The 20,409-nt window shown below is 46.0% G+C and overlaps 2 protein-coding genes across 2 annotated transcripts in view; both read left to right on the top strand.

Annotated features, from left to right (window-relative positions):
* The window catches only part of LOC311328808 (uncharacterized protein), a 75,474-nt gene that overhangs the window by 9,728 nt on the left and 45,337 nt on the right, over positions 1–20,409 (top strand). The window lies entirely within an intron of this gene.
* gfra1a (gdnf family receptor alpha 1a) overlaps positions 6,378–20,409 on the top strand; it is a gene marked incomplete at its 3' end in the record, with an annotated part of 18,042 nt that continues 4,010 nt past the window's right edge. Inside the window, exons 1-4 of the mRNA XM_084461367.1 lie at positions 6,378–6,573; positions 7,305–7,607; positions 8,130–8,213; positions 19,871–19,999. Of these exons, the coding sequence (XP_084317493.1) occupies positions 6,510–6,573; positions 7,305–7,607; positions 8,130–8,213; positions 19,871–19,999 (580 nt within the window). The 5' untranslated portion in view covers positions 6,378–6,509. The remainder of the gene's footprint in view (positions 6,574–7,304; positions 7,608–8,129; positions 8,214–19,870; positions 20,000–20,409) is intronic.

Raw genomic sequence — 20,409 nt, 5'->3', positions numbered from 1 at the left:
CGTGTGAATATTGAGGGGTCCAGCAGACGAACACACGGGGTTCAGGACCCCAGGACGTTATTAAGACATGATCTGAACGGCGCGGGTGGGCGGTAACCTTATTGTAGCCTAGGGAGAGTGAGTTTATAAACTGAATTCGGTTACACTCACACACACACACACACGCACACACACACACACACACACACACACACACAAAGATGTCATGATTACTAGCCTAGTCCATATAGCCCATTTAGTCTGTCCTGACTGGCCTTGATCTGGGGTAAAAATAGATGTCCATGATTGGTCTGGCAGTCTTTCCCATGTCTTTTCAGCTAGCCTACTCTGTTCTCACTGGGATGGGATGCCTATTGTTTGTTTTGTCAGAAAATAACAGCCATTACACCTCAGAAATGTATTGGTTTCTATTACAACACCTCAGAAATGTATTGGTTTCTTGAAAAGGCGCATAGCCTAGTGTTTTAATCACTAGTGAGCACTAAACCGTTTAGCTCATGACCTCACCCTCTTGGATCTGTCGTGTTCTCTCGGTTGTTTGTTGTTCAGTCAGGAGAATTTGTTGAAATAATGTATCCAAACTCATTTTGAAACAGGAAATAACTGGGTTATTTGAACATAAAAACCCCCGGTTGGTCCAGTTTATACCTTATATTACTAGTTTATATATATAGTTCTATTAATACATCCATGGTTTAAACAGACAAACTGCCGGATTAGAGCCGTCAGGTTCCCGCGCGCTGAACTGTGCACGTGCATGTTGTAAATTGGCTCGTGCCTGCCCACTGTGTTATGGTGCGTTCCAGGCAACCCGTAACTCGTGTTTTTCCGACCTCCTACACGTGAAAATGCTCTGGAATGGCAGTCAAACCCGTAACTTCCCACCCGTGAACTCGTACAGATCGATGTACTCCCAGTTGCCGGGTGGGAAGTTACGGGTTGGACTGCCATTCCAGAGCATTTTCACGTGTAGGAGGTCGGAAAAACACGAGTTACGGGTTGCCTGGAACGCGCCATTAGTAGGGGGTTTAAATTTAAAAGTGTCACTGACAGTGATGACAATTTAACTTTTTGCTAGATTTTTTCAGACAACACTTGCCACTTTGTTTTTTTTCTTCTCAAACGCACCTTGCAAAAAACTAGTTAGAAAATATATATTTTGGAAACTTTTGAAGTGACTCAAATGCACGCCGTTTCCCTCTAAATGACAAACGATTATCTCTCACACTCACAACCTCCATGCTCACAACCGAGAGAGAGAGAGAGAGACAGAGAGAGAGAGAGAGAGAGAGAGAGAGAGACAGAGAGACAGAGAGAGAGACAGAGAGACAGAGAGAGAGAGAGACAGAGACAGAGACAGAGAGAGAGAGAGAGAGAGAGAGAGAGAGAGGGAGAGAGAGAGAGAGCTTATTCACTCACGTGACCCATTTGTATTTACATTTTAGTGATTTCTCCGTTTTTGTGGTGTTTGCAATGTCATGTAAATGTGGTGTTGGCAATGTAAACCATTCAAATAAACCATTAGAATTGAATAGATTTATAGCCTACTATAATAATTACATCTGCTGTGCAGCACTGGATCAGGGCCGGGCATTTTGAGGGGGAAGAGGAAGGAGACAAATGCCAAATACACAAAGGCCTCTTTAAAACGTATTAATCTTTAAAATCATGTCTGAAATCCATATAGCATAATGCCTGAGTAGGCATTAGCATGTTCTTTCTGCATCACCCGGGGCTTGAACTCACAACCAGACAGCAAGGGAAGGTCATGCTCTTTGAGCCAAGTGAGAAGCTGGCAGTATAAATGTCACAGCTGGATATTAACACTGTATACTCCTGCATGAACATATAAGTAGCCTAGGCCTACATTCTGTGATGGGAATGAGTTGTAACCTGCCATGCGAGAAGCCATAGATGGTTTCACACTGGCTTAGATGGGGCAGCTGTAGCTCAGTTGGTAGAGCGGGTCGTTCAATGATCGAACGGTCAGTGGTTCGAATCCCAGCTCCGACTGTCAACATTGAGCAAGACACCTAACCCCAAATTGCTCCCAATGAGCAGGTTAGCACCTTGCATGGCAGCTACCGCCATTGGTGTGTGAGTGTGTGTGAATGGGTGAATGAGAGGCCATTGTAAAGCGTTTTGAGTGTCGCTAAGGTGGAAAAGCGCTATAAGTGCAGTCCATTTACCATTTACACATCAATCACAAGGGTTCATGTAAAACATTTTAAAAAGGCACCGCAAGGGGCAAAAAAACAAAAAACAAAGACTAAACAATAAAACCAAGGTATACACTCAACAAGTGGAGAACAAAAGACAACACTTACAGACTTACAGGATGGCACAGAACAACACCAGGGAGAAGACACAGCTACAGAAAATAATGAACAGACAAAAAACAAGAGGGGAGCTACATGTAGGCTACATATACACAGACTAACAAGACAGGTGGAAACCAATCAAGCAATCAGTGGCACAGGTGTCCTCTCAATCAGAGTCAATTTAGCCGGTTGTATTCCTAGGGTCCGCTATTGGGGCGGGGTTCCCAACAACATCTCTGATTGGTGAAGGCATTGCTGTTGCACTATAGGATTGTGGGTAGTGTATTTTTTCCTGTATGAACAGCAGTAGTTTGAGGGGACAAAATGATGACAGACTTCAAAATACTATCAGAAATGCAGTTTTTGTGATAAAATTCGGACAAATTTCACATTACATTTATCATGTCATATACAGTTCGTCTTTTTTTTTGTTGAACATTTGCGATTTATTGAGGACAGTCTGAAGATGTAGTGTAGCAATTGGGGCGTCAATTGACCAAAAAATGTGGGAGGAGTGGGGTTTCATAGGTTTTACAGTTTTTGAGAAAAACAGAGTGATGGACTTCATAATTCCTGCCAGCTCAAAGCAGAAATATGGAAGTTTCTGCTCACTTGGGACTCAGACCAGCCACACCCCACAACCTCATCCACACACACCAGCCAACCCTACAACCTCATCCACACACACCAGCCAACCCCACAACCTCATCCACACACACCAGCCAACCCCACAACCTCATCCACACACCACCCAACCCCACACCCCACAACCTCATCCACACACACCAGCCAACCCCACAACCTCATCCACACACACCAGCCAACCCCACAACCTCATCCACACACACCAGCCAACCCCACAACCTCATCCACAGACCACCCAACCCCACACCCCACAACCTCATCCACACACACCAGCTAACTCCACAACCTCATCCACAGACCACCCAAGCCCACACCCCACAACCTCATCCACACACACCAGCTAACTCCACAACCTCATCCACAGACCACCCAAGCCCACACTCCACAACCTCATCCACACACACCAGCTAACTCCACAACCTCATCCACAGACCACCCAAGCCCACACCCCACAATCTCATCCACACACACCAGCTAACTCCACAACCTCATCCACAGACCACCCAAGCCCACACCCCACAACCTCATCCACACACACCAGCCAACCCCACAACCTCATCCACACACACACCACCCAACCCCACAACCTCATCCACACACACCAGACAACCCCACAACCTCATCCACACACACCAGCCAACCCCACAACCTCATCCACACACACCAGCCAACCCCACAACCTCACAACCTCATCCACACACACCAGCCAACCCCACAACCTCACACACCACCCAACCCCACAACCTCATCCACACACACCAGACAACCCCACAACCTCACACACCACCCAACCCCACAACCTCATCCACACACACCACCCAATCCCACAACCTCATCCACACACACCAGCCAACCCCACAACCTCATCCACACACACCAGCCAACCCCACAACCTCATCCACAATCATCATTGTGTACTCTACTCTGTTTTACGTCACAACGTAATTTAGAAACTTTCAGCAACAAATCAACCTGCCAGTATAGCAACTTCCCCTGAAAATTAGTTGGCAACACTGCTGACAACGCCTGTGAAAACAGGGAGAAACGCTGCCGTAGAAAAACCTTGCTTGTTTCCTTCTCTGTCTCCCTTGTCGTTCATTCAACACGGCCTGCTCTATAGCACTAGGGCCCTGTTGGACACAGTATCGGACGTCTGTAAGCACAGTCAGCAATCAATAACTTTAATTCAGTGCCATAAGCTCCTTCAAGATATTGTCACATAATTCTTGACTTTGACCAATTTTCCGAGTACTGGAAAGAATGGTTTTGATTCGGTGCCATGAAGCGCATTATAGTGTGAACGCCCGCTCGTTTATACGACCGCCGACTATATCACTCTGACATTCATTTGCAAAATTAATAGTAAATATTGATTGCAGCTTTACATAAATCCCAGATTGATGTGCATCACCTTATATGAGGTTGGCAGTGTTCCTTTTGAGATTAAAACTGCAAAGTCATCAAATTCTTTCTCTTTCCTTCAACGTGGCCATATCTGAATCAAGGCTATAACAACATTTTAAAATATGTTCAGTTTAGATGGCAGGAAAGGATGTATGAATTGACTGCACTTTGAGTAGCCTAGTGGTTATATAATGAATGATCTAAAGCAGTTAGTGTGCGTGGAAGGGTATCTGTGAGCTTTGCAACTCTTAGGACTCCCACTTGTGTATTGAAGCTCTATGTTGGGCTGATTTAATGTTGTGGTACAGGGCAATAGTGCAGATTGATTCAGTTAACAGTCATTGTGTTAATGTGTAAAACCTCTTTCACATTGCACTTTATGCATTTAGGCCTATACAGTGAATGGCTCAGAATAGACAATCAATACGCACGGCTTAGATCTCACTGCAAGTGATGTATTGTCGTGTTATTATGATCATAGTTTAAACTTGATTTGCAAACGATAGGCTGTTTTATTGACCTTCTATTAACGCTAATGAATTATAACTCCAATATGCTATAGCTAGCCTATACCTTAATAGGCTATTGCCTTGATTTAGAGTGTCATGCATGCATTTAATATTGTTAGGGTACAAGCTGTTAAAGTTATGAGCTGATCTTTATGAACAGTGAGTGGAAAGGCCTGTTTCCACCAGCCAGAGTGTTATGAAATAGCCTACACTTTTAAAACCAATAGATGGCGGTGTTTACCCATGATGTCACTCTCACTCACTAGCCCGCACTGTGCGGTCCACAGCTAGAGTGATTTGCGGCACAGCTGACAACCTTCAAATTCAAAACCAATGTAGCTTGCTTCTCCCTGTTCTTTTCAAGTCCTCCAAACACACCGAAAGGTCGTCCCGAGTGTAACATGACGCAGCACATTGATACACAGCACCATTTTGTTTTTTGAGAGAAGGACAGTCGTGGTGGGGGTTGCACTATATGTTCACTCAGGATTGATCAATAGGTTATTGAATGTAGGCTGGGCTATCTCTGCGGATGGTGCCTCTATAACAATATGTAGAATGTTTTGAGCAGACAATTGAATTATAATATGGCTAATTGTTGGCTGTACATTTCATCCCTAACTTATTCTATTTTTAATCAGCCCTAATGATGGATCTGAGTGATTGAAATGGCCCGTTGCATCCATAGAATAAGTAGTCTAAATGTTTATTTCAACTCAGAATAAAAAAGAAAATTCGCCTTGTGGTTAGTGCGATTGAGAGGTTGGGGGTTCGATCCCCGGCCGAGTCGTAAAGACGATAAAAAATGGTACCCAATGCCTCCGTTTGGCACTCAGCATCAAGGGTTGGATTGGGGATAAGACCCTGCGACATCCTACTGGCGTCATGTCCAAGGGGTGTACATCAAGCTGCCTCACGCTAAGGAATCAGGAGATAGGTTCCAGTCCTATGAGACACTAGGCTCAGACTACTTACTTACAGTGCTAACTGTGTCACTAAAATGCACAGCATGTGGACATGCAATATACTGTTTACGCACGTAGCATATAGATTTCACATTTATCTTTGACTTTGTGTCTACCATATACGTTCCTCATCGCCTAATAGCCTATCACGGTCGTAATAACTAACTACTACTACTACGTAATAACTGAACTATTCCCCCTAACGGAGATTCACGTTGACACGGTCAGATCCCCCAGACCTGCGAGGCTGCGTGGTCCCGGTTCACGCGCTATTGCGCAGTGGGTACCGGAGCAGCGCACCGGAGCAGCGCGCGCTCAGACAGACCCGGGCACCGGACGAACCGGAGCTCCTCGCGCAGTCATCAGTGGGTCTCCTCGCGCTGCGATCCTCTGCTCCTTATTTCCTTTCCTTCCATCCTTATTTCCTTTCCTTCCATCCGTGCACGGAAAGGACATCATTTAGTGCATGATGGTAGCCCGTTAGGTAGGTCCGAAACTGGAGTACTTTTCGGTTGGAATGTTATTCGCATGAAGTCAGCGGGATCTCTCGTCTGCGTTGGAGCGCATGCCCCTGGTGTTTTTTTAATGGATTTGAATAGCGTGGAAATAGCCTACCTTGGGAATCAAATTACTAAGTTTTTGTTCATATAAAATTACATCTGAACATGCTTCCCGTGGATAGAAACACAATGATCTTCGCCACTCTTTATGTCGTTCTGTCTCTTTTGGGTAAGTTTGCATGTAGGCTAGGGTGGCAGATACCAAGGATTTATTCGTGATCATCTTTACTGAATGATTGGCTGGTAACTCGACAATTATAAGTAGTACGCCTACGCAAGTTGAGGAACATGGACAGTGATTGTTTTTAGACTAATTAAGAGAGACTGTGGGCAACCAAAAGTGTGTCATTCCCACCACACAGTCAATTACGACCTCATCATAAAAGAGCGTGAATGTGAAAGTGTAAAATAGTTGCAGTACCTTAGCCTATATCTTACAATCCGCTTTATAAAATCATATTTTTTTTTGCAAACTTATGTGAGCTTCTCGTCCACTGTTTGAAATTAAAATTACATATTGCATTAATGCGACGTGTTTGTTATTGTCAGTCTAGCGTTTTCAGAGTATACAAACAGCTCTTCGCCTTAATATTTTAATCCCAAAAGAAGCTTCCAGTTTGCCTAATCTCTGTGTGTTTATCTTGAGATGTAGCCTATAATAATGGTAGAGTATGTGATTTAAACATCATTATTCTTACTACTAATAGTCTACTGACCTAGTAGTAGTAACACTAGTGGGCTATTGTTGTTGTGATTACTTTTCCTTTTCTTTTTATAACAATAATACTAATTATTAGTAGTAGTATTATAATAATAATAATAATTATTATTATTATTATTATTATTATTATTATTGTTGTTGTTTGTTTATTTAGTTGATTACTTGTTTTTTTCACCCAGACGTGTTATCGTCCGCCCAAGAAAGCGTCCTCTCTGGGGCCAACCGTCTGGACTGTGTGAAGGCGAGCGAGCAGTGTCTGAAGGAGCAGGTCTGCAGCTCCAAGTACCGGACAATGAGGCAGTGCATAGCAGGCAAGGAGAGCAACTACAGCCTGGTGTCCGGGCTGGAGGCGAAGGACGAATGTCGGAGTGCCATGGACGCGCTCAAGCAGAGCCCCCTGTACCACTGCAGGTGTAAACGGGGTATGAAGAAAGAGAAGAACTGCCTCCGCATCTATTGGGGCATCTACCAAACATTACAAGGTACAGTCACCAACCCACCAACTCCCAACCCCCTCCTATACATCCAGCAGGCGCAAGCTACCCTTCTAAAGCCCCCACTGGCACTACTAGGCTGTGTGGAGCAACCCTGCGAGTCAGGTTGCCAAAACGGATCCGTTTCTCGTGGCCATAGACCGACCCCCTTCCACCCCCGACCCCCCCCCCCCCAATCTCTCCACGGGGATATAAAGAGATTTTTTATTTAACACCTAATTTGGTCAACCTAGCAAAATCCCCTGGCATCTCCAGAGTTGATAGGTCTGTACTCCCAAAACTAGGCTATATAAGGCCTGCATGCCTAATTAACTGCGCCGTAGGCCTATGTGTGCCTCACCAAGGCAATCGACCTGACCCAGATACCCTGGGCATGTGTGTTTATGTAGGCTACATGTAGAGGGTGGGGCTCGCAAACATGGGAAAACAAATCCAATCAATCAGTCTGTCGGTCTGTCTAATAGCTTATGAAGTGTGTTGGCTATTTTAAAGTTGTTGTTTTTCTTACAGGAAACGATTTCCTCGAGGACTCTCCTTACGAGACGGCTAATAGCCGCCTGGCTGACATTTTCCGTTTGGCACCTATCATTTCAGGTAAGCGCCTCTCTGCTTCAATTTTAGGCCAATTAGCGGGGACCGCCATGTCGCCGTGGAAACACGATGAGCTCCATTCAAGGCTGACTGCATGGTTTACGTGGGACTAATGCTCTTCTGATTGAGTGTTTTCTGCTTTATTCAATCCTCGCTCAATTTTCCTTTCGTCTGCCTTGGTCGTCTGCATGCCCACTGTCAGAGAACTTGCATGGGGGGCTCATAGTTACGAAGGTCCGCTTAAGACCCCGGTTTTAGATCCCATATGACGTGATATAGACGTTCAGATCTTATTATTAAGTGTTATCACGTCTTAATAACGTCCGTCGGTCCAGAACCCCGTTTGTTCGTCTGCTGGACCCCTCAATATTCACACGTCTGGCTTGGACCCCTCTAAGACGTCTGTGGACGTGCAGAACGGGTTCAATATCTGAACGTTAAAAAAAACATTCATTCTGGCTCCTAATTGGTCTTTGGACGTCCGAAAAAGACAAAAAAGACATCTAAAAGACGTCTTTTAAACGTGTCTTTGCTCAGTGGGATGGTCTCACGTGAAAGCACAAACACACACTTACTGGAATATGTTTGTAGGCTGCCTTTATTGTTGACAGTTCCATCTGAATCGGTGTGTTGTTTGTTGTAAATACGAAGATACGACGACAGGAGAGAGAGGGAGAGGCATCGAACATGCATCCATCCCGGTTACACGCAACACGGGCTCTGTGAGCCGGACCGCCTCTAGATGGCGACGTTATTCACTTGATCATGATCACACAGGCGGACTACATGGAGATCTGAGGGTTGTCTGAGGCTACCAAAATAACAACTATGGAACAAGTAGACTTTGTGAGATGGAACGTAAGAGTGATTGGTAGAAGGCAAACGAAAGAAAAGTGTGATTTGGATTGATTCAGTTGGACCTGAAGCTTAGGATAAACTCAAAAAACCATCAATCTAGTAAATGTACAGCTCCGAAACAGGCCTAGTTCACCCCAACGGCAGTTCCACTCATTTGTCTCTGAGCGAGCCGAACAGAGAGATTTACGAGGAGAATGCTGGGTGTCTGAAAGCGCTCGTTCCCTCTTTGAAAAGCTCTTTGCGTTGATTGACGGTTTCACATTCCTCTCAACGACGACAGAACAGCACATCAGCCTACCATCCTCATTATAGGGAAGTTATGGGATTGAGGGAGGAGCAGCTAGGTGTTTTACTGGTAGGGATGAGATTGTGCGTGAATAGGTGAGCGTGTGACAGAGTGAAAGCAGGGGTGAGAGGGTGAATGAAAGGTAGATTAGGGTGAACGAGGGGGGGGGGGGTAAGGTGACACAGTGACAGTAATGACAAGAGGGTGTGTGAATTGGGGACACAGGGTGAAATAGAGACATCTTGACTGTAGTTCACCATTGTGTCCAACTGCCATTACTCCTTTCTGATTCTGATTGAGATCTTTGAATCTGAATCAGAGAGAGTGAATCAGTCAGGGGACCAATCTGAATCAGGTAGGGGACCAATCTGAATCCGTTAGGGGACCAATCTGAATCAGTTAGGAGGCCAATCTGAATCAGTTAGGAGGCCAATCTGAATCAGTCAGGCAGGGGGCCAATCTGAATCAGTTAGGGGGCCAATCTGAATCAGTTAGGGGGCCAATCTGAATCAGTTAGGGGGGCAATCTGAATCAGTTAGGAGGCCAATCTGAATCAGTTAGGGGGCCAATCTGAATCAGTTAGGGGGCCAATCGGAATCAGTTAGGGAGCCAATCTGAATCAGTTAGGAGGCCAATCTGAATATAAACGTTAATCAGTCTGGGGACCTATCTGACCCGCAATCAAGCAGAGGTAGTGGCAGTTGATGTGGGCGTACCTGCTTCAGTTAATCAAATTTCTTTTGAATGTCACCTTTAAAAAACTTTTATACTGAAATAACAGTAGAGCCACAATGATAGAACATCACTGACATAACTCACCCTAGGCCCCCGAAGGACCTGTCAAAGACAGGCCTGTTCATCCTGACCCCCTGTAGACGCTCCCCTGGTCTTCCCCTCCCTCCTTCCTCCTGTGTTCTGGATGTGAACCTCTCATGAACTGAAGCAGAGCTCCAATGGGAGCAGTCTCTCTGATCTGTGGATGGTGGCCACAGCTTTGCTTCAGACCAGCCTGGGTGTCCTTAGGAAGTCACAACAGGAGGATAGAACTGCAATAGAAGTGTGTGACGAGGACGAGGATGAGCATGAGGATGAGGAGCGCCCTGAGCAGGATGGGGCAAACACACACACGCACACACATGTGCAGACACATACCTGTACGCAGTATGTCATAGTGTGGTAGTATGTAGTAGTGTTGTGTATCTACGCTCTCTATTTCAACCTCTCTCTCTCTCTCTCTCTCTCTCACACACACACACACACACACACACACACACACACACACACACACACACTCATACATGTGTACATTCACATGCATTCACGCTCAAGTTGATTGAATTATTTTCTAATAATAGGCAGGGTGAATCACTGAGGTATGGAACAAGCCACGTTAGAAACATCCGTGTGAACGAGCTGTAGAACCAGACATCCGCCGTCTTACTTTGAGCTTCTCAAATTCATGTTTTTGTTATCCTTCAATTCATTCAAATTGAATTTTGTCATCTAGGTAGCAAACAATAACACGAGCCTGACCGACTCTCCAGCAGAGAGCTAATAGCAGCTCCTGTTTGATGCACCGCACATTTATCAACATCAGTAGTCACACCGGCTGAGGTGGCACTGTATGTGTGTGTGTGTGTGTGTGTTTATTTTATCTCTTTACCACAAAGTGCAGCTTGCTTTTTTCCCTTTCGTTTCCTCAGAAAAGCCCCTAAGTCTGTCTCCCGGAGAACTACCTGTATTGATGTGTGTATTTCCAGTCGATGAAACGGCTCGTTGAGCGGCTCGGTGCGTCCACATCGCTCTGCTCTCTAGTTAGCAGGACGCGCTGCGCTGGGGTCTGTGTGCAGGCCGGTACTGGTACTGGTATTGGTATTGGTACTGGTACTGGTACTGGTAGTGGTGATGGTACTGGTACTGGTACTGGTACTGGTACTGGTACTGGTAATGGTACTGGTATTGGTACTGGTATTGGTACTGGTAATGGTATTGGTACTGGTACTGGTACTGGTACTGGTACTGGTATTGGTATTGGTATTGGTACTGGTATTGGTACTGGTACTGGTACTGGTACTGGTACTGGTATTGGTATTGGTACTGGTAATGGTACTGGTATTGGTACTGGTACTGGTACTGGTACTGGTATTGGTATTGGTACTGGTACTGGTACTGGTACTGGTACTGGTAATGGTAATGGTACTGGTATTGGTACTGGTACTGGTACTGGTAGTGGTGATGGTATTTGTAGTGGTATTGGTACTGGTACTGGTACTGGTAGTGGTGATGGTATTTGTAGTGGTATTGGTACTGGTGTTGGTACTGGTAGTGGTGATGGTATTTGTAGTGGTATTGGTACTGGTACTGGTGATGGTATTTGTAGTGGTATTGGTACTGGTACTGGTACTGGTAGTGGTGATGGTATTTGTAGTGGTATTGGTACTGGTACTGGTACTGGTACTGGTAGTGGTGATGGTATTTGTAGTGGTATTGGTAGAGGTACTGGTAGTTGTATCTTTGTATTGGTATTGGTACTGGTATTGATACCAGTGCTGGTATTGGTATTGGTAGTAGTATTGGTACTGGTGTTGGTATTGGTAGTAGTATTGGTACTGTAACTTGTGTTGCTGGTATTGTTATTGGTACTGGTACTGGTGTTGGTATTGGTACTGGTATTGATACCAGTGCTGGTATTGTTATTAGTATTGGTACTGGTGTTGGTATTGGTAGTATTATTGGTACTGTAACTTGTGTTGCTGGTATTGTTATTGGTATTGGTACTGGTGTTGGTATTGGTATTGGTACTGGTACTGGTACTGGTACTGGTATTGGTACTGGTGTTGGTATTGGTAGTAGTATTGGTACTGCTACTTGTGTTGCTGGTATTGGTACTGGTGTTGGTATTGGTAGTAGTATTGGTACTGCTACTTGTGTTGCTGGTATTGGTATTGGTACTGGTGTTGGTATTGGTAGTAGTATTGGTACTGCTACTTGTGGTGCTGGTATTGACAGTGGTATCATCAGTGTTGGTCCTGGTCCTGATATTGGACCTGGTATTGGTATTAGCGGTATTAGTATTCCACTAGGGACAAGGTACAGTAGAGCTCCCACTGTGTACCTTACTGTAATCCCTTCAGATAAACTGCTCACGCTGTGTTTTGTCTGTGTGTTTGAGGCAGTCAGGGTGGGACCTCTGACCTCTGACCCTTCTCTCCTCTGCCCACTGCCGTTCGCCAGCTGAGCAAGACATGAGCAGCAGTGGGTGCTTACCGGACCGGGAACTACGTCTCCAGCTCAGTGCTGAGTTTCCCAGAGGCATCGTAGCGCTACGTTCATCGGAAGCTATGGCGTTCATCATAGCGCTACAATGCCTCTGGGAAACTCAGCCCTGTGCTCTCTCTTCATCCAGCACACGTGCGTGAGTGAGAGCGTGAGGTAGAAGAGGGAGAGGAAATGGCGGATGTTTTCATGTCTTCGCACTGGTCGGCCATCTTGTAAGCCGGTGATCTGAGGAGGCGGAGGGATAAATCCCCTTAGATTCAAGTGGGCCTTACTTTACGAGCACACGATTTGGCTCAGCCTGGGGGGGGGACGACACCATAGGAGATGGATGAACGCGCTCACACACACACACACACACACACACACACACACACACACCACAGTTTTATATGCCTGTATTCATGAACCCCCGCCATCCTGCTGCGCATAACACAGACAAATTTCACTTCTTACTTCTTCTCTCCTCTCTCTTGGGGGCAAGAGGAACGGGCAATTTGTTTGCCTGGTTGTCTGTGGATAGCAGGTAGTTTTACTCTCCTGAAGACACATAAAGGGAACAAATGGATTCAAGGAAGGAAATGGAGGCAGAGAGAAGGGGCGACACACCGTACCTTCAAACAGCCGAGGTGTCGAACGCCGTAACGACGTCGTAACGACGTCTGTCAGATCGGAGACGGGCCGGTTCGGACGACTGTGTTTGTAGATAAAGCCCCGGTTTTAATGTCAGGCGGTCGCCGGCGTTCCTCAGTGAGAAAAATGAACCAGGAAAGGAAACATGACAGAGAATGTAATCACTGGTCTGGGGAGGCAGCCAGAGACGGATGGATTTGTAATAATCTAAATGATGAGTGGTGAGAAAATTGCCAGGATTCGGCACTTACGTACGACCGGTATCATTAAGGTGCTCCTCCCTGCTTCACCCGTTCTCTTCTTTACCCCATTCGGGCTCTGTATTGAATTGGTGCTTTGGAAAATGCTAGAAGCCTCGCTAGAAAATGCTAGAAGCAGCTGCTGTTTGGCCACATTTACAGCCAATATGTTATTACCTCAAACCCGTAATATTTTGCCTTTCTGTCAAACCTCAAGGAGATCCCAGTGCCTAGCTCTCTCTCTCTCTCTCTCTCTGAAGGAAGCCGAGCACAGACTTGGTACTGTATTTTATTTGACTGTACGTATGGGTAAAAATAAAATGTGTGCGATGCCAACCTTGCTGACAGACCACAGCACAGAGGAGTGTAGTAGTGGAAAGCCCGGTTCTGACATCAAGGGCCCGGTTCTGATGTGAGGGGCTGACAGCCTGTCAGCAATACCACTCACCACTGCTCCCACACCAGAGGCTTGTGTGTGTGTGTGTGTGTGTGTGTGTGTGTGTGTGTGTGTGTGTGTGTGTGTGTGTCAGTAGTGGTACAATGGGATGCCTCGTCCGTCACGGACCGCGCTCTGTTTCACATGCGGAGCCTCTCTTCTCCCGTTCTCCTCTCTAAACCAATAGGGACGGGTTCCTGCAGCTCAAGCCGCTCCCATTGGTCGGCCACGCTTCAGAGATGTGTCAATCACAGGTCCTCATGTTTGAAGTTGTGCTACAGCGGTGCTTTGAGATCTGTGTCCTCCTCTTCCTCCTCCTCCTCCTCCTCCTTCTCCTCCTCCTCCTCCTCCTCCTCCTCCTCCTCCTCCTTCTTCTCTTCCTCCCTCTTCCTCCTCCTCCTTCTCCGCTTCCTCTTCCTCCTCCTCCTCCTCCTCCTCCTCCTCCTCCTCCTCCTCCTCCTCCTCCTCCTCCTTCTCCTCATCACTCCTCCTCCTCCTTTCACACCTCTATACCTCCATCCCTCCTTCCACACCTCTATACCTCCATCCCTCCATCCCTCCTTCCACACCTCTATACCTCCATCCCTCCATCCCTCCTTCCACACCTCTATACCTCCATCCCTCCTTTCACACCTCTATACCTCCATCCCTCCTTTCACACCTCTATACCTCCATCCCTCGTTCGCGCCGGCTTGTGTTCCACTAAAGACTCCCAAATCCTCCCCGAGCGTGGGTTTCCCAGGGAGACGTCTGCCCTGAAAGCTAATCGATACGGGTCCATGTTAAAATAGAAACCCGAGGCAGCCTCTACAAGAAACTATTGATTTCTCCGGGCTTCTTTTTTTAGCCCCGGGGCACTTCCGACGGACTGGATCGGAGGACGCGGCCCGGCGCTGCCGTGGCGGCTCGGGTGTTCGGTCCACTTCCTCCGAGAGCCGGGTTCTGGAGAGGAAGTGCGTCCTCAGCTGAGCTGTCTGTGTTTACCCTGACCTTGTCTGAGGGGCCTTTACTCAAGTGTTGATGTGTGATACTGTAGATGTGGATGTATTTTCAACTGAATCGTTACATTTGTTAACCTGGCGCATCGCTAGGATAGTATCAATACTTCAATTGCCTGCTATTGCCCTTGTGCCCTTGAGCAGGGCACTTGTTGTTTTTTCTGTGATTCAAATTCAGGGGATTTGTCCCTGACACAGCAGAATTAGCCAGAGGTCGCTGTGTGTGTGTGTGTGTGTGTTTGTGTGTGTGTGTGTGTGCGCGTACACACACTGCTCCAGAGATTATATTTCAGCCGCAGACTAATACAGTAGCACAATAACACTAGCAGCAGTAGCAGCGTTGGGGTACAGCCTGCCCCCGGTCTCCAGCTGGCTCTCCATGGCCCCACAAAAAAGGCTTTCTGTTAAAGGTGACCAGATTTGAGTTCTCCTGAGAGGTTTGTGATTGGATATAAAGTGGGAGAGTGATTCATCATAGTTAATCGACGGGCTGACAGCTCAGATCAGCGGGGTCCTTTGTGTGCCCGCCAGGTAGCTGGCGCTAATGCTCTTTCACATGCAAATCTGCACCCCTGCCAGCACAGAGACACGATGACCAGCGTGTCAGGCTAAAGTCAGATCGATGCTCAGAACAACCACGTAGGGTGCCAGACAAAGACGAGGAAAAATGTCTTTCTTTAAGAGGCCTGTCCAAGGTGACCTGGCACAATGTGCTGTATGAGATTGGAAAGCATTTATATTTCACACACTTTATATACCCTATATTTTGATGATTTATCCCTACGAATCAAACATGCTTAACTTGGTGTTAGAGTGGCAGACATAGTGGCCCTTTTCCAATATGCGTACTTGTCCGTACTTGCGTCCTTGTGAACTTGTGAAATGTCATCATTCGGAGCCCAAGTACTGTTCCAATTCAAAAGTACGCAAGTCCCAAGTCTGCATCAAATGCCAGGATGTGTTCTTGCTCCGCCCATTTTATGGAGGATGCATCAGAGCAGACTTGTGTGGACTTGAGACAGACAGATATCCCAGAAATCATTTCGCATCAAGAGAGCGGTTATCCGCAGTGCTAACGGTTGTTAGGGCAACACCATTGAAAATGCCTATCTAAATAATCTATCTAAACTAGTAGAAACACACGTTATATGGATAAAATGGCCAATGGTGGTAATTATCCGCATGAAAAGCAATGAAAACGTAAAGATATTTACTTTAAAACAGTTTAAAATGCTTTTCAAAATCCTAGCAATGGCGGCTGCCGGTGTCCACACAAAACAAGCCGAGAAGGTGACGTCAACAAGGACACTGCTGTTCCAACTGCTGAATGACTGAACTTGCGTCCTCCCGTCCTTGGAAGTTCATACTCTGATGCGAACTTCCCAAGTCCGGACTAGCAAGGACGCAAGTATACCGACTTGGTATAGAAAAATGCCCAGTATTGGGCATCCTGTTGTATGCTGATGACATAATGCTCCTTGGTGAAACCGAAGATGATCTCTTCAGATGTGTTGAATATGTGGATGTATGGTGTATATGTAGACTAGCAATCAATCAAAAGAAGACTCTATTGTTAATTTCAGAAAGACGGGTGTGCATAGCTTGCCAGAAGATAGGATCACTAAAAAAAAGTGTTCAAATGGGATCTTACTATCTGTGTGCTAGAGAAAAGTCTTTTTTTTAAGTGATCTTCAGTATGTATATACCATAATGTGCAGTAATTCAATTCAACAACAAACTTTTTTTTCTGGTCCATAATGAGAAATGGGCAGCCAATATTTTGATTAAACCTTAACTTTGCACATAATGGTCTAATTAAAGAGATCTACGATTCCGAACCAAACCGTATGTGCGCGTCAATTTCACAAGAGCCAAAAGGTCCATTTGTGCACAACTAAGGTCCAGCACCTTCCCTCTGGTAGAAACGGATTCAACGGACTTCCTGATGAAGACAGGTTGTGTTTATTAAGTGATCTTTGGTCTCAGACCTGTATGATGATGATCCGAGACAAATTTATTTAAAAAATGTTTGGTGCATGCAACCCCTGAGGCGTTTTAGCTACAGGAGAAGCTCAGGCTTGAATTGAGAGTTTTTGATCCCGATTTATCCTCAAAGCATGAGGGAGAAGAAGAAAAACCCAATTTATCCTCAAAGCATGAGGGAGAAGAAGAAGTGTGTTGTTTGTGTAGTGTTTGCTGATGATGCATATAATTCTTAAAGGCATAGAACATTATGTTTAATGTTCAACTATTTTGGTTCGATATATATATATATATATATATATATATATATATATATATATATATATATATATATATATATATATATATATAATAAGCCCATATGGGTTGGGTGGGCAACAATTGGTGTAACCAATCAATCAAGCATCCATGGGATCGTCATGTTAATTGGTATATCCTGAGATATTTGACATGATTGTGTGGGCCAAGCCTTTGACTGACCAGGGGCAGCTGCGGTGGCCAGGCTCTCGTGTGGGCCGTGGACGTGCTTGGCTGTGTTAAGCTGGCTCTCTAAGCCCTGTAATGAGCAGAGATTCTAGAGGGCTGATCCTGGAAGACTACAGCTGCTTGGCAGGGTTCATTGTCACCGTCTCATTGTGTCTGTGGCTTATCTAATCAAGACTGGGAATGACAATCTTGATGAAGTTCACAGACAGCAACATCAGCACTGAATGTGTGTTATTGTGTGGAGTGTGGGAGTGTTATTATCTAATGCTCTATGGGGATTGTATTCCCAGCAGAACCAAATGGGGTGGTAGCAGAGTGGTGTGTGTGTGTGTGTGTTTTTGGTTGTGTTTAGGTGTGTGTGTCTGTGGGGGGGGGGGGGGGGTTGGTTGTGTTTAGATGTGTGTGTGTGTGTGTGTGTGTGTGTGTGTGTTAACATCATTTTGATAATGAGGATGTTAGGAAGTTCTAATCACCGCCTCACTATACAACATTTCCCTGAAAAGCAAACAACTGGCCATGAAAAGATGAGTCTCTCTCGTTGTTTCTGCCTGTCTGTCTCTCTCTCTCTCTCTCTCTCTCTCTCTCTCTCTCTCTCCCTCTCTCTCTCTGTTTTTGTCTGTCTGTCTGTCTTTGTATCTCTCTCTCTCTCTCTCTCTCTCTCTTTCCCCATCTGTGTTAGTCTTGGTGCTATTCTCTACCCTAGCCCATGTTAAATGAGGTCACTGATACAGAACATAAATTTGCATTAATTCACATCTTAAGTAAAATCTAAATCCGTGCGCTGCTCATTTGCAAGCGGCCTCATATCTTAATATCTTATCGTATTCTGATCTGTTCATGTTAATCCAATCAAGCGGTTTGTTGAAGTACAATCTCAATATCAATGGGTTTTCTGTTCCATGGTTATCTAGCAACTATAGTGTAGGTATAACTTGTCAGATCATATCAGGTACAGTACAACTGAGAGGTCTGAGAGTTGTGTGTGTTGCGATTCATATTATTATGGATATGAAACCCACGATATGTCCTTTCAGTTGCAGTAACTGACTTTTTGATTGCTCCTTTATGAAACCGAAGATGATCTCTTCAGATATGTTGAATATTTGGATGTATGGTGTATATGGAGACTATCAATCAATCAAGAGAAGACCCTATTGTTAATTTCAGAAAGACGGGTGTGCATATCTTGCCAGAAGATAGGATCACTTAAAAAAGTGTTCAAATGGGATCTTACTATCTGTGCGCTAGAGAAAAGTCTTTTTTTTAAGTGATCTTCAGTATGTGTTCAGAAACCCACTACCATAATGTGCAGTAATTCAATTCAACAACAAACTTTTTTTTCTGGTCCATAATGAGAAATGGGCAGTAACTGACTTTGTGATTGTAAAACTATGGCGTGCGTGTGTGTGTATGTTGTGCGGGGGGGGGTATTTGAATCACACATTTGCCCCCATTGTACTTCCACTACTGGGGGGTCAGGATTTGGGCTGTAGGTTGAATGTCATAATTAGACTTGTTGTATGTTTTAAGCAAGCTGTAGCAACGGTTTACTACATTGTTGGTCCAACTGTAGCAACAATCGAATCCTGGCACAGCTAGCTGTCTGTGCCCAGCTGTAGCTCCTTGTGTTTCCAGCACGCATGTGTTGGGTTTGAGCTAGCGCGGGTGTTGGGTATGAGCTAGCGCGGGTGTTGGGTATGAGCTAGCGCGGGTGTTGGGTTTGAGCTAGCGCGTGTGTGTTGGGTTTGAGCTAGCACGTGTGTGTTGGGTATGAGCTAGCGCGTGTGTTGGGTATGAGCTAGCGTGTGTGTGTTGGGTTTGAGCTAGCACGTGTGTGTTGGGTTTGAGCTAGCGCGTGTGTGTTGGGTTTGAGCTAGCGCGTGTGTGTTGGGTTTGAGCTAGCACGTGTGTGTTGGGTATGAGCTAGCACGTGTGTGTTGGGTTTGAGCTAGCACGTGTGTGTTGGGTTTGAGCTAGCACGTGTGTGTTGGGTTTGAGCTAGCGGGTGTTTTGGTATGAGCTAGCGTGTGTGTGTTGGTTTGAGCTAGCGCGTGTGTGTTGGGTTTGAGCTAGCGTGTGTGTGTTGGGTAGGAGCTAGCGCGTGTGTGTTGGGTATGAGCTAGCACGTGTGTGTTGGGTTTGAGCTAGCGCGTGTGTGTTAGGTTTGAGCTAGCGCGTGTGTGTTGGTATGAGCTAGCGCACGCGGGTTGTCAACTAGCTGTCAAGAACTATACTCCCTCAGTAACATGATTCCCATTGCAAGACCTCCTCCTAATCCTCCTCTCTCCTGTACCAAACCTAACAGTAACTTACTAAACCTCCTCTCCCTCTGCCCTCCCTTAACTGCCTGTGACCTTTGCCCTCTGACCTGGACTATTCCCTGTGGCCTAACCCCTAACCCCTGACTCCTATGTTCTTTGAGCTCTTATGACCCCGTGGGCCTGAACCGAGCGCGTCTCTTGCAGAGGGTGGGGTTGGTGGAGACCCCTGGAGCGGTCCGGTCAGCGCGGCCCCAGGGAGGGGCCCTCAGGGCGGGGGAGCCAGGGGCAGGGACCCCCGGGACAGGGACCGCGGAGTGGAGCTCCAGGACCCCAGTAGGAACAGGAGAGCTCATCCCAATTGGGCTATACTGGGTAATTAATTAAGACCTGCGGCACTGTGCATAGCAAGTGTGTGTGTGTGTGTGTGTGTGTGTGTGTGTGTGTGTGTGTGTGTGTGTGTGTGTGTATGTGTGTGTGAGACAGGGGGCATCAGAAGTCTGTCAGCGACTCTGTGGTGGTGCTTCTCAGAAAGTCTTGTGAGACAAGATGTTTCCTTCAAATTCTTGTTTGCTTAGATTGATTCAAGCACAAAGCACGCCACGCTGCAGCGAGACCGTAGGTGGGCTTCTGAGAATCACAGATACGGCCACATCTGACACATAGGGCTGCGTATCGAGTCGAATTTCAAGAATCGATTCGATTCCGATTCACAAGGTTCGGAATCGATTATCACGATTCAATTC

Source organism: Borostomias antarcticus (genome assembly GCF_949987555.1).
Source record: "Borostomias antarcticus genome assembly, chromosome: 2".
Taxonomy (NCBI): domain Eukaryota; kingdom Metazoa; phylum Chordata; class Actinopteri; order Stomiiformes; family Stomiidae; genus Borostomias; species Borostomias antarcticus.
Note: the sequence above shows the minus strand (reverse complement) of the source record. Positions and strands in the feature narration are given on the sequence as shown.